At 39.7% G+C, this 13,924-nt stretch overlaps 1 protein-coding gene across 1 annotated transcript in view; it reads left to right on the forward strand.

Moving 5' to 3' along the window:
* The window catches only part of DDX10 (DEAD-box helicase 10), a 278,111-nt gene that overhangs the window by 31,256 nt on the left and 232,931 nt on the right, over positions 1-13,924 (forward strand). The window contains exons 10-11 of the mRNA XM_058686692.1: positions 11,476-11,577; positions 12,750-12,837. Coding sequence (XP_058542675.1) covers positions 11,476-11,577; positions 12,750-12,837 — 190 coding nt within the window. The remainder of the gene's footprint in view (positions 1-11,475; positions 11,578-12,749; positions 12,838-13,924) is intronic.

Consider the following 13,924-nt stretch of genomic DNA (forward strand, 5'->3'; position numbering starts at 1 on the left):
CTTCTGCAGGTGCTGCTTGTCCTTCTGAGAAGTAGAGCCCTTCATTTTACTCATTAAAAAATTTTTGTAACATGTTTGATTGCTTAAACATTTTTGGTTGATTCACATTTATCTTTAAATAAAGATATATAGCCATTAAACATGGGCTATAATAAAAATGCACTCAAATGCATTTCTTTTAACCAGCATGAAGGGAGTGAATATTACAATAGTGAAAGATAAAGCTATTTAAAAAAGGAATTTATGGGGGTGCCTGGGTGGCTCAGTTGGTTAAGCGTCCAACTTTAGCTCAGGTCGTGATCTCACAGCTCGTGGGTTTGAGCCCCACGTCGGGCTCTGTGCTGACAGCTCGGAGCCTGGAGGCTACTTCTGATTCTGTGTCTCCCTCTCTCTCTGCCCCTCCCCTGCTTGTGCTCTGTCTCTCTCTCTGTCTCTCTCTCTCTCAAAAATAAACAAAACAAACATTAAAAATAAAAATTTTTAAAATGGAATTTCTGTACTACAGGGTAAAAAGTAAGTCTTTTTATTGTAGTTAACAATATAATTTGAACAAACAGTGGAGTTAGAACTGGGTTCTATATATGGTGCTGTGGTGCTTTTAGACAAACTTGCCTGTAAAGTGGTTACATTTTGGTTTCTAATGGGGTCTAAGGAAAAAGGACCTGGGTAGATGAGCAGGCTTGTTTTCCATTTTATAAGATGATGGGTGGTGGTGTCAGTGATCTTTGTGTCGGGTACATGTTTGGGTTATCTTTCATAGTGAGATGTTCAGAAGTCGTAAATAGTAGTGGTTGGCGGAATGAGAATTCCTCTGCTGTTTAACTCTTCTCAGTAAACGTGAGGCATGTATGAGTTTGTACATGTACCCATGCACACATTTTCCATTTTAGAGAAAGTGGGATGTAGCCTTGCACACAGGCGTGTTAGTGTTAGTTGTGCCATTTGGTGTTGACATAGACAGGGGAAACGGATTTCTTTATGGAACACTTATAAATAGTATTTTAAAATTATTCTTCCTTAATGAAGATGATTGGACATCTCATTGCATCAGAAAACAGTTCACCGAAGAGGAATATTTCAGGGTTTTTCGTTCCCAGAGAGGTTGTTAAAAATCTTCTGTAGCTGAACATGCCAGGGTGAACACTAAATTGGTCCTAATGACTGGAGATGAAAAGGAGCTACAACAACATCATGATTGTATTTGAAAAGAAAATACTAATTTGAAAAACTGTTGTAATGCAATTTCTAATGTCATTAATTTTTAAAATACAAGTCTGTTTGATCCCTCATAACCAATTAAAAATGTTTTGAATTGACTCTTTTAGATGAGTAGTCAGTGGAAATGTTTAGGATACGCAATACTTATTTTTTCTTGGGCAGTTTAATAAAAAAATAATGAAATTGCAGTTTAAAAGTTGCCATTAATGGGCTTACAGATAATTAGAAAGTTTCTTGGGCCACGAGACTGAATAATTGAATTGAATAAAGGCTAAATTAGAATTTGAAACTAATTAAAATCCTGTGTTTATGCTGTAATTAAAACTGGGTTGCCAGATAGTGGTTACTTGTGGAAGTGAGCTATGATATATGAATATGGAAAAATGAATTCAGTGCTTTGTGGCAGAATAGCTAAGGTTTGGGGAATCTTTTTTTTCCTTTCGAAGTGTTTTAGCTAAGTGAAAATAGTGATTTAGGCATTTGTCTTGAAGTACTTTGTTGTAATGTATTCACTTAAAATTCTCATGATCCTTAGTATTGGGAAAATTTTTGTCTATTTTCTTTAACCATCCACATCTCTTTTAACAAAATGATCTCCTTCAGAGACAGGGAAGGCAAGGAATAGGAATATAATTTTATCAAGCTGTATTCTGTGGTGCATTACTTAAAAATGATTGTTTTTAGGGCTTGCAGTTTTGGGTACTCAAAAAACCAGGCTCTTCATTTTCTTAGGAAAATGCCCATTTGAAAATAAAAAATTGGGGAATGGAGAGTAAGTAGGTATACATAGGATACTCCTCTTTTTTTGTTTTTTTTTGAATGTTTTTATTTGGGGGGTAGGAGTCTGTGGATGGAAGATGTGAGTTATATGTAACTGTTCATGTGTAAACATTTGGGAGTTTAAATATAAAAAGTGAGAGTCCAGGTGCCTGGAAGCTCAGTAGAGCATGAGACTCTTGATCTCTAGATTGTGAGTTCAAACCCCCCACTGTGACTAGAGCTTACTTTAAAACAAAAGGTGAGTTATATATCAGAGAGAGTGTGTGTATGTATATAATATAAAATATATAATAAAATATAATATATAATTATATTCCAGCTGAGTCTTGCCTGGCTGCATTTTGTGGCTCTCAGACTTTGTGAGTGATTTAGACAGCAGTGTGAGATTCCACTAGGGGGCAGCAGAGGCCAGTTCTTTGCATTGCACACTCATGGCTGCCCTGTAGATCAACAGCAGCAAAGAGGATGCAAAGTAGTTAAAATTTTTGCTGTGATAACTTTGAAGAGTTTATGGTTTGTGGAAAATACTGGTACTTTATGGAAGAGATAATAGATTTTTTAAAAAGTATCCTCAATTGTTTTGTAAATTGAAATAATAAGAGTGAAAAGACAATTTCCATGAGCATTAATTTACTGAAGCTTACTCTCAATATCTTGGGAATGAGATAAGAGGAATCTTTTGCTAGTGAAAATTTGTGCTTCTTTAAAGCTAAGACTTGGTAAGATCCTAAATTTAGCCTGTTTCTTCTGGATGTACTGGTGCTGCTTTGTTTCTTTACATGACCGTCTGCCTTGGTCTGCTACTATTTAGACTTTAAAGTTTTGTTTTTTTTTTTTAAAGGGAAAAACCCAATTTTTTATTTTTTATTTTTATTAAAAAAATTTTTTTTTTAATGTTTATTTATTTTTGAGACACAGAGAGACAGAGCATGAACAGGGGAGGGTCAGAGAGAGAGGGAGACACAGAATCTGAAACAGGCTGCAGGCTCTGAGCGGTCAGCACAGAGCCCGATGCGAGGCTCGAACTCACGGACTGCGAGATCATGACCTGAGCCGAAGTCGGCCGCTTAACCGACTGAGCCACCCAGGCGCCCCCCAATTTTTTATTTTGTATCAAGAAGCAATGAGCTGGGGTAGTGTAGGGCCAAAATAGTTACAGAGGTAGGTAAGAGGACTGAGCCTTCTCAGTTGTGGGCTAGTTCCAGGCCCTTCCCCCTTGCCCTTCTGCTGTCACTTCTCAGCACAGCAGGCAGAGTGATCCTTTTAAACACAAGTCAGATGTTGTCAGTCCTCTCCGGGCTTCCTGTTCACTCAGAATAAAAGCCAATGACCTGATATTATTCAGTCCCCTCCAACCTTACTTTCTATTCCCTGCTTGTCCCTACATTCCACACTGGTCAGACTGTTTCTCCTTTATGCCGATCATGTTCCCCCCGCCTCCCCCAGCCCCTCACCCCCAAGGCCTTTACGTTACTGTTTCTTTTGCTGGAATGGTTTTTCCTCAAGTATCTGCATTACTGTCTTTCTTAACCTGCCCCAACTACTCTTCCTAACCTCAGTCTGTATTTTCTTTTTTCCCCATAGCACTTAATACCTTCATGTATAGTAGAGCATTTCCTTATTACAGTGAATCTCTTTCTCTTCACTAGAATGTAGGCTCCATAAAGACTAGGGAAATATGTCTTCTTAATTGATATACCCTGAGTGCTTAGAACAGGCCTTGGCACAGAGTAGACAGCTGAGATAACACAGTGACTTTCTCAAATCAGACTCATGAATCAGAGCTTCCCTAAAATTAATTATCTCTTGCAGTATAACAGATTATCCCACAACTCAGTGTCTAAAAGCGAGAACTAGATGTTCTCTCCTGGTTTCCGTGGATCGGAAATGCAGGGGTGGCTCGTTCGGGTTCTCTGACTTCTCATCCGCATCCTTGCAGGTCTGGAGCCCAGGTCTGCGGTCATGGTGTCACGTGGTCCTTGAAGGCTCCGCTGGGGCTGGATCCCCTTCCAAGCCCGTTCGTCTGCTTGTTGGTCAGAGGTGCCTCTCAGTTCCTTCCACACCTTTTTTCTTTTCTTGAGACTTTTCATAACAGAGCAGTTGGTTGGCTTCCTCAGAGAGAGCACGAGAGAAAGAGGGAGTAAGGTGGCGGCAGCGGTGTCTTTTGTGACTTAGAACTTGGAACCCAAACTCCATCTTACTGTAGCATCCTAGTGGTCGTACAGATCAGCCTGATTCTGTGTGGGGAGGACCACAAGGCTGTGGATGCCAGAAGGTCCCGATTTTGGGGAGCCGTTTTAGGAGCTGCCTACCACACCTGAAAGCAAGCTCTCCTGACAGTTTGAAAGATAAAGGACGGTAATGGCAAGGAATGTGCGAGGCAGGAAGAGGTCTGGGAACCCCGCTGTAGCTGCACAGGGCCATTCTCGTCACCTCAGGGTAGGCTCTGGCCAAGACTGACCTCGCAGTCACTAAGCCACGCGTGCCGTTTATCACTTTCACCGTTGGGCCACCGCTAGGCTCACTCACATGGCTGACTGCAGAGACCTGCCGCTTGAATCCACAGACTTCAGACAAACCTGGTACATCTGTTATTTAGCATCTCCTGCGTGAGGGCTCCCATGCTGGCACGCGGCGTGTTTGTTTCCCCCGAGGCCTGTCGTTAGTCTGTTTATGAGGAGATTTGACCGTGTCACTTTTTTCCAGCCGGAGGAGTCTCCGTGTCCTTCCCTGTCATTCCCACAGGGAGCGAGCGGGTTGTGACCTAACCGTTCACTTGGTAACTCTCAGGTCTCTGTTGAGTGAACAGATGGAAGAGTTCAGTCAGTCTTTATACCAGCCTGGTGGGAGAGGCCTTTTTGTCAGGAAACTACTTCTCAGGCTTTCGAGGTAAAATGTGTCTAAGATCCCTTGGGAAATACCAGGACTGGGGTGTGTCCTCAGGTCTCTCTGACCCCGCAGCTCCTGTTCTTGCCAGTGTGCCCCAAAGCAGATGTTTTCAGTTAGTGAAATCTAGTGGCTGCTGCTCCCAGGCAGGGTTTCCATAAGGCGAGAAAGCCAGGTGCTTGGAGAAGGAGGGTAGGTATCCTTATTTAAACTTGCTGTCATTTGTGATCATGAAGGCCAACTAAAAATATATGCACTTTCCTTCTTTATTTGGATTATTAGAGGCAGATGTCCCATAGTTGATCAACACTATCCTGGGAAGTCAAGAAATTTAGGTTTGGATCTAGCTCTGTCACCTGCTGGCTTTGTTCCTTTTGATCAGTTCTTTATCTCTTTAAGCCTCGGTTTCTTTTCCTGGCATTAATCATCTCTTTCAGTAGTTTCCAGAAAGTAATTTCAGGTAGTATAATTTTTAGGTACCACTTTTATGGGTTTTCTTCTTGTTTTTAATGTATTAAAACTTAGTCTTGTTTTTAAGTTCTGGGGACAGAGTTGATAGAGTCTAATGATTTCTGCCTTTTCTGTGTGAACTCCCTAAATCCTTGTTCTTACTCAGTTTGCTAGAAGCTTTCCGTGCAACACATATTAGCCAACTTGGTTTTTTTTTTTTTAATTTTTATGAACTTTGTCAAACTGTTGAGCCTATTATGGTGTACCTGTTTGTATTTCCAAAATCTTATGCTGCAGATGACTTTATTTTGCCCAGAATATTTCCCGGTCTGTCCTTTTCTCTTTTAAATCTAGTGTAGAGTCTTTAGATAGGATTCTGTGAGTCAGAGATACCTCTTTTCCTGGAATAAGCTCTCCTCTGTACCACACTGTGCAGGAGGAACAGAACGTTTAAGTGTGATTCCTGTGGCCTGTCTGTATGCATCTGCTGGGCTGATGCCCTTTGGAACCTCAGTGACAGGTGCTCTTGGGGCTGGTTGCCACTGGTGAGGCTAAGGTGTAGGAGGACAGAAGGAGATACAGGGAGGAGGGAAAAGAAGGGCTGTGGAATAGCAGAGTGTGGCCAACAGTTGTCTCTCTTTCTCTCTCTCTTGATGATACTTCTATTGTGAACAAAGGCTAGTATGTTAAGAATCACAGGTATAGAACTTTAGGTTCTGAAGGAACTTGAATCATCTCATTCATCATCTAAGTGGCTCAGGTGGTTAAGTGTCCGACTCTGGCTCAGGTCATGATCTCGCGGTTCGTGAGTTTGAGCCCCGCATCAGGCTCTCCGCTGTCAGTGCAGAGCCCACTTTGGATCTTCTGTCTGCCCCCTCCATGCCGTGCACACCGTCTTTCTCTCTCTCTCTCAAAAATAAACATTTAATAAATTTTTTAAAAAAGTATATAATTTATAAATAAGAATGTAATATATGGTGATAAAATGACTCATTATCCAGGGTTGTAAAACTAATGAATAGTACAGCTAGGGCTTGAATTCAGTTATTTAGACTCCAAATCCAGTGTTCTATCTGCTTACACAACTTCTGGTGGTTTTTTGCATCTGTTTACTCATCAGATATTTGGTGAGCAGCTTTTAGGTACAAGTGTATGGTAGGTATGGAACATGCATTCATATATGTCCTCAAATTTACTAATCGAGGTAAGGAAGTCCCTAATATTAATAGTACTAAGATATGTTAAATGAAGTAAGAATGACACAAAGATGTAGATTTTAAAAGCACATATGTTTTCATTTTTTACTTCATAAGGACTTGTGTTTTGTTATAAAAATAGTACTTATTCACTATATAGATTCTATCTTTTTTAATGTTTTATTTTGAGAGAGAGAGAGGAAGAGAGTGGGAGGGGCAGAGAGAGAGGGAGACACAGAATCTGAAGCAGGTTCGAGGCTCTGAGCTGTCAGCATGAAGCCTGATGTAGGGCTCTGACCTGAGCCAAAGTTGGACGCTTAACTGACTGAGCCACCCAGGCGCCCCTCACTATATAGATTCTAGACATTGGCAGAACCTACCAGCTACATCATACCACCTAGAGAAATTTTCATGTATGTTGTATATATATTTTTAAAATTACAAAAAGGGAATTATTCTAAATAGAATCTCTTACACCCTGCTCTGTAACTTGGAGAACCAGACCGGGAGAACTGAGAATGGCCAGGCAGTTGTGAGCCCTGGCAGATCTTGCTGAATGGGCAAAATTTAAGGGACACTTAAAGTGTTAGCTAGAATGGAGTTTACGTGTTGGGGAGAAGGGACTGGAATAGCTGAGGACTAGTGGGTACTGGGTGGAACGCAATTTAGTGCCAGAACAGCAGGGCTTTTCCTCCTTCCTTTGGTCAGAGTTTGTTTTGAGGTTAAAATTACCAGTGGGACCCAGAAGTCAGTGGTCTGGGTCTCTCACGTTGAGCTAGAAATGCCAGTGAGCTGTATGTAGCATGTGAAGGCAGACAATTGTGATCAACCTATTAGGGGTCTGTATAGCTGATAGAGGTAATGAACTGCAAGTTTAAAGCCTCTAATACGCAATGATTAGCTGGATATTTTTGTTTTGGTTTTGTATTTCTGTTTTTTTGTGGGTGTTTTTGGATAATTTCTTGGTCTTCCCAGAAATTTGCCTTCTCTGCCAATTGCTTGTGTAAAAAAGATTGGCAAATTAATGTAAAATGAAGTTCTTACTAAATTCTAAAGGGCTACGTAAATGTAACGTACTACTACAGATGGTGAAAATGAGATTTTTGTTGTTGTTGTGTTTCAGTTGCAGGGCTTTTATTTGGTGCCTACAATGTTTCTTATAATAACCTGTGTATTATGGAATTCCAAAATGTAGGTCTTGTGAAGAACATTTATTTCTCTTTATATATATACTAAGCCTCAGTCCTTGGATATTGCTTTTGAAATATAAAAAGCTAGCTCATGGGTAAATAGACTATCCTTGTAAGCATTTGAAAGAAAAAAAAATGTGCTTCTGCCTTCTTTTCAAATGTGTATTTATTTTTAAAATGAAAGCTTACTGGAAATTCTTGGGTGTTGGTGTGTAGGAGATAATTTGTGCTTTCTGTATGTTGTTTTAGGGAAAAGATGTGTGTGATGTTCAATAGGTAAAGTGGCCAGTTATGATCTTTTCTGTAGATGCTTGCCTTATGGGGTTCGACTTTGGACATTTTTTTTCCATTTTCCTTTGGGAATTTTGTTCTTCTAAATTCCAGTGTTGTACTCTGTCTTAACCTTGTGCAGATCTATGTGTCTGTTGGCTATAGTTGTAAAAGGTTTGGATATGGCCCATGTGTGACTTGAATCCTGATCTATTCTTCCAGATTATTCTTGGGTACCTGAATGGGTAGACAAGATAGGTATAATGATTAGGCTTATTATTCTTGTTTATTCGTCCATCTGAAGATCCAAGGGCTTCAGGGAATGCTGTTTTGATACCTTAGAGATTTCTGTTAACCCCTTTGCCCCTGTTCTGGCGCACATTATGTAGGCCTGGTGGCATGTTTATTTTCTCTCTCCATCTCTGAATTTGGATATAGAATGTTAAAGAGATCGATTACCCTTTAAGCCACCCATACCCATCTCCCTTCTTCCTAATTGTTCCTCTCTGGGCCACATGAGATAAGCTTTCTTACTTCTGAAGATAACTGACCTCATCTCAAGAGTTTGGCTACCTTGAGGGCATTTTGATATAGTGCACAGCACGGTAGTCATTATGAACCGATATCTGTCCCCTTTGCCTTTAACCTGTTGTTGGTGAGATCTTGGAGCTTCAGAAGTTGAGATGTCTCTCAGATACCTTGTCTGCTCTGGGTTTTGCCTCACTACTTCATATAATAGTGATTCCTGCCTTCACAGATGGTTTAATCCAGTACTGCTTAGGGGAATGCTTTTTCATGTTTCTTCATAGTAAATGATGTTGAAACATTTTGAATCGTAGTAGGTGTTGAAATACAGTGAGGAAGGCATTTGGTACTAGTTTCTCATTTATGAAACAGTAAAAGCTTTACTCTATCTCCTGTTAAATACCCATGCATTAGAAACCCTAGAAAAAGCTAATCAGCCTGAAGAAGACAAAACTATCCACTGGACTCTTGTCAGATGCTGCCTTTTCTCCCTGGAAAACTGGATTCTCCCCTAATGTTTGACTAATTGCTAATTTTTTAGATCTCTGCTCATAGAAGCCATTTGCCCAGGGCAGTTTTCTTGACACCTAGACAGCATTCAGTGGAGTTCTCTGTTACGGTTTTATAGCTTCCTGCACACCTACTAACACTCCTACCACTTTATTGTTATTTGATGTTTTGGTATCTGTCCCTAATAGTCTGTAAGCTCTGTAACAGCCACAACTATGTCAGTTTTAGTGCCTGGCATTTAGTGGCCCCTTAAATTTTTTTTTTTTTTCATATATGAGTTAAAGATAAATTTTAGCACTTTGGATATGTTTTATTTCCTACTTTTCTGTGTGTGTGTACTCATAAAGGTGTATACATATATGTAGATATTTCTATAAAGATATTACCCTGGAATTTCACCTTGCTTGTTGGAGTAGAGTTTTAAAATCAGCATGATGTGAAATTGCCCTTCCATCTTTATCGTACATACAATAAGTCAACACAATTTTCTCCTCCAGCGTTCATTGATAAAATTGTGTACAGTGGTATTCTGTCACTCTATACACAGCCATCCAGAGTTCTCCAGAACCAGACTCTGATGTACCCATCTGGCAATCCTCCCTGCTGTCCACTTGGTTACCCTGGTTCGGTTGGGTTTCTCCTATCTTAAGTTAGCTAAGTTTGCCCTATGTTTTCTGGTTTCCACTCCTTAGTTCATGCCATTCTCCCACTTTGGAAGACCCTATCTTTTCCCTTTCTGTTCACCTTCAAGGTCCTCCTCAAATTCTACCTGGCCCTGACCCACTCTGAGTGGTCTTTTTCCTCTTCTGAGTTTTTGCCATTTATTGCCCCTGGTCGTCCTTTGACATTTAGTAATGTTACCATCTTGGGGATGTTGTCTTGATTTTGTGTGTGTTTGTGTTTTCTAGTCAGCTAGATTGTTTGACCACTGAAGACAGAAATACTCTTCTTTTTTTTGTGTTCTTCACAGTTTAGGCCTGGCACAAGGTTTCTCACTAAATAATTTATTTGGTTTTAACTATAAAAAGTTGCTCCTCAAGGATGTGGAGAAACGGGAACCCTCTTGCACTGTTGGTGGGAATGCAAATTGGTGCAGCCGCTCTGGAAAGCAGTGTGGAGGTTCCTCAGAAAATTAAAAATAGACCTACCCTATGACCCAGCAATAGCACTGCTAGGAATTTACCCAAGGGATACAGGAGTACTGATGCATAGGGGCACTTGTACCCCAATGTTTATAGCAGCACTCTCAACAATAGCCAAATGATGGAAAGAGCCTAAATGTCCATCAACTGATGAATGGATAAAGAAATTGTGGTTTATATACACAATGGAATACTACGTGGCAATGAGAAAGAATGAAATATGGCCCTTTGTAGCAACGTGGATGGAACTGGAGAGTGTGATGCTAAGTGAAATAAGCCATACAGAGAAAGACAGATACCATATGTTTTCACTCTTATGTGGATCCTGAGAAACTTAACAGAAACCCATGGGGGAGGGGAAGGAGAAAAAAAAAAAGAGGTTAGAGTGGGAGAGAGCCAAAGCATAAGAGACTGTTAAAAACTGAGAACAAACTGAGGGTTGATGGGGGGGTGGGAGGGAAGGGAGGGTAGGGGATGGGTATTGAGGAGGGCACCTTTTGGGATCAGCACTGGGTGTTGTATGGAAACCAATTTGACAATAAATTTCATATATTGAAAAAAAAAAAAGTTGCTCCTCACATTTGATAGCATGAACCTTGAATAGAGTACTTTGATGAGACTATTTTTCATTTTGTGTCTTTAGAAAACATTCTACGAATATCCAGTTCTGTTTTGTCTTACTGCTTGCACGTAGTGGCTGACCCTGAGTTACAGGGGAGTCTGTATGCAAGTAGCACAAGAGGTTTAGTAGCTGTGGGGGCATTGTGGCCCAGTTACGTTGAAATTTCTGGTGGTACAGCATGAAATAAGAACTTTACTAGGTGAAGGAAGAGAATGGATTGGAGGATAGCTTTTCACTTGAGCAGAGATCCATTTCTTAAAACTATAGCACTGTTTTCTGAAAACAGTGCTATTCCCAAGGTATAAAATCCCCAGAAAGATGATTTGATTCCTTAATACAGTGGGTGCCATGTTCTTACATGACTAATTGTAACCTAATACTCTCGTGGCTTAAATGAGAAATTGCTACAGAGAACTATTTAAGAAATTCCTTTTAATTGATTTGTTTCTCAGGATCTGGCTCTCCTACCTTGGTATAGCCTAAAAGTCACTTGGAATTGTAACTAGTAGTGGAATGTTGAAAAAGATGCTCAGAGCCCTACTTGTCTGTCGTCACAGAAGTGAACAAAATGGCATTCCTAATATTTACTAATTAGGTGAACTTGCTTCTTTGTTACCTGTTTGTCAGACTGTTGAAATGTAAAATGCAGATTGCACTGATGTGGAAGAGATTATTTGTTTGTTTAGGTACAAAGAGGATGGTGAAGCTTTATTAATTTTACTTCCCTCCGAAGAAAAAGGGATGGTGCAGCAGCTTCTCCAGAAGAAAGTGCCTGTGAAGGAAATCAGGTAAGAACTGCTGGGTGTGTTGAAGTTACCGTTAGGAGAACGGAGGTGCAGAATCATCATGCTGAGTTATGTACACTTCATTCCCTCCTCCCTCTCGTCTTCCGCTGTCTGCTTTGTGACTTTTTTTGTTTGCTAGTGTTCTTCTAAACACTTTTTCTGGAAGACTGTTAATGCAGAAAATAAGATGAAATGGAGAACTTGTTAGCTTCAGCAGACATTGATTGTTGGAAAGATTATACATATTGGATAAAATTTGTAGGGTTGTATGTCCTTTTCAGAGGACTCTGCTGTCCATTGAAGATACTCAGATTGTCAGCAGATTTGATCAGGATCGGAGTTTCATCTGCACTGGGGTCCTTGAAACATCCTGGCTTTACTTGGAGGGAAGATTTGGAGGGTGTTTAGATGGGAAGTGGGGCAGGTGGGTTGGGTAAGGGTTTGATGGAACATGACTGAGTTGAAATTGTTGAGGCTAAGTGAAAGTTTTCTACCTTTTGTGTCTTTAATTTTATATATGATTTTATAATTAAAGTAAAAACCACCTCGTCCACCCCCATCTACTACTACCCCAGCTTTGGAGGAGCAGAGTGGTTCGGTTTATAATCAGGGAAAAAAGTGGGATTTATGTTGTGAAACATAGACCCTTGTAAGAATTTCATTCTTTCCTGTAGCTTCCCTTGGTGGAGTTAAGTAGCAATTCTGTTACATTGTGCCTGATTTCCAGATAAGGAGACCATTATTTATATCTTTTGGCTCCTTGCTTATTATTTGAAATTGGCTTTATGATATTTGGCTGAAAATGGAAGTACTTACAACAATGACATTAACTTTCATTTATTCTATTGCATGGACCGATCTCCTGTTAGAGTATTTTCTAACATTATGGACCTAAGAAGCAACCAGTGATAATTGAATGTTAACCTTAGTATCTTTCACTTAGCATGGGGCATTTAGAGATGATTTCTGATCTTGATCTTTTCCCCCCCCTGCATTATGCAGAATACCTGAGAGTCAGGTTTACGTCTAGTGGAATTTCAGTCTAATCTGGCTCCTAGATGAGAAATAATGTTATAGGTTTAAAAATACTGAGGAAGATAGGAAAATGCTATATACTGTTTTCAGTTTCTAAAATTGAGATGTCTAAGTTTAACCTGTATTTTTTTGTTACAAAGAATTAATCCAGAAAAACTTATAGACGTCCAGAAAAAATTGGAATCATTTTTAGCACAAGATCAAGATTTAAAAGAAAGAGCTCAAAGGGTAAGTCATTGGTAAATTGGATACCTTAGTTGGAATGGAGCATATAATAAAGTTAGAATTCATCATTTTCTACTACTTTACGTTTCATGATTATGCTTCAGGTAGTCAAGTGGTGCAGGTCACAGATAACCAGAACATTCTTTAACTTTTAAAAAGACTCTGTACCTCGAAGCGTCTGGGTGGCTCAGTCGGTTAAACGTCCAACTCTTGATTTTGGCTCAGGTCGTGATTTCACGGTTTTTAGGATTGATCCCCACATTGGGTTCTGCGCTGGTGGCATGGAGCCTGCTTGGGATTCTCTTTCTCTCTGCCCCTCCCTTGCTCACACTCTCTCTTTTTCTCTCAAAATAAATAAATTAACATTTTTAAAAAACTAAAAAAAAAAAGTATGTATTTCTTAGAACTGGGAAAATGTCAGCTTTGTGCTTCTTCAGCAAGCTTATTGTAATTTCTTATATTAGCTTAAATTTCTAGAAAGCATAGCACTTTTACTGAATCCTCTTTAAGAATGAAATTTTAATCTATAAATATGACTTAATGTTCCCAAATTACTTTTTTTTGACTTAGAAATCCTCTTGATTAGCAAATACAAAGAATTACCACTTTCAGTTAAACTTACTTTTCAGTTCCTAGAGTGCCTAGCAGTAGATGCTTTAGAAAAGGAAGAAGGGAAGTAATTTTGTGTTGTGCTAACAGCTTCCTAGTCTCTAAACGGACAAATATTTGAATCCCTGTTACAAAGCTCATCCTTTTTGCCACGCTCTTATGTACATGGAGGTTACCAGATCTACATATTATCTCTCTCTCTGCATCTCCCATAACATATCAGCAGTGAGTTAAGAGTGTCAGGATTCAGAGGTTGGATTCTGTGTCAGCAGAGAGATGAAATGAGAGGAAGGAAATAAGAGATGTGGAAAGAGCATCCTAAGTGGATAAGGAGCCTGAGCAGAGAAATGGTCAGTAGTAAGGCTTTTACGTTATGGTTTTGAAACTGGATATTCTTGGGAAAGAAGTTTTATTTAAAGAGCAGATTTTACGTTTCTGGTTAAAAATTAACTTCTGTTATATTTTATCAAGTTAGCCTCAC

Source organism: Neofelis nebulosa, chromosome 10 (genome assembly GCF_028018385.1).
Source record: "Neofelis nebulosa isolate mNeoNeb1 chromosome 10, mNeoNeb1.pri, whole genome shotgun sequence".
NCBI lineage: Eukaryota > Metazoa > Chordata > Mammalia > Carnivora > Felidae > Neofelis > Neofelis nebulosa.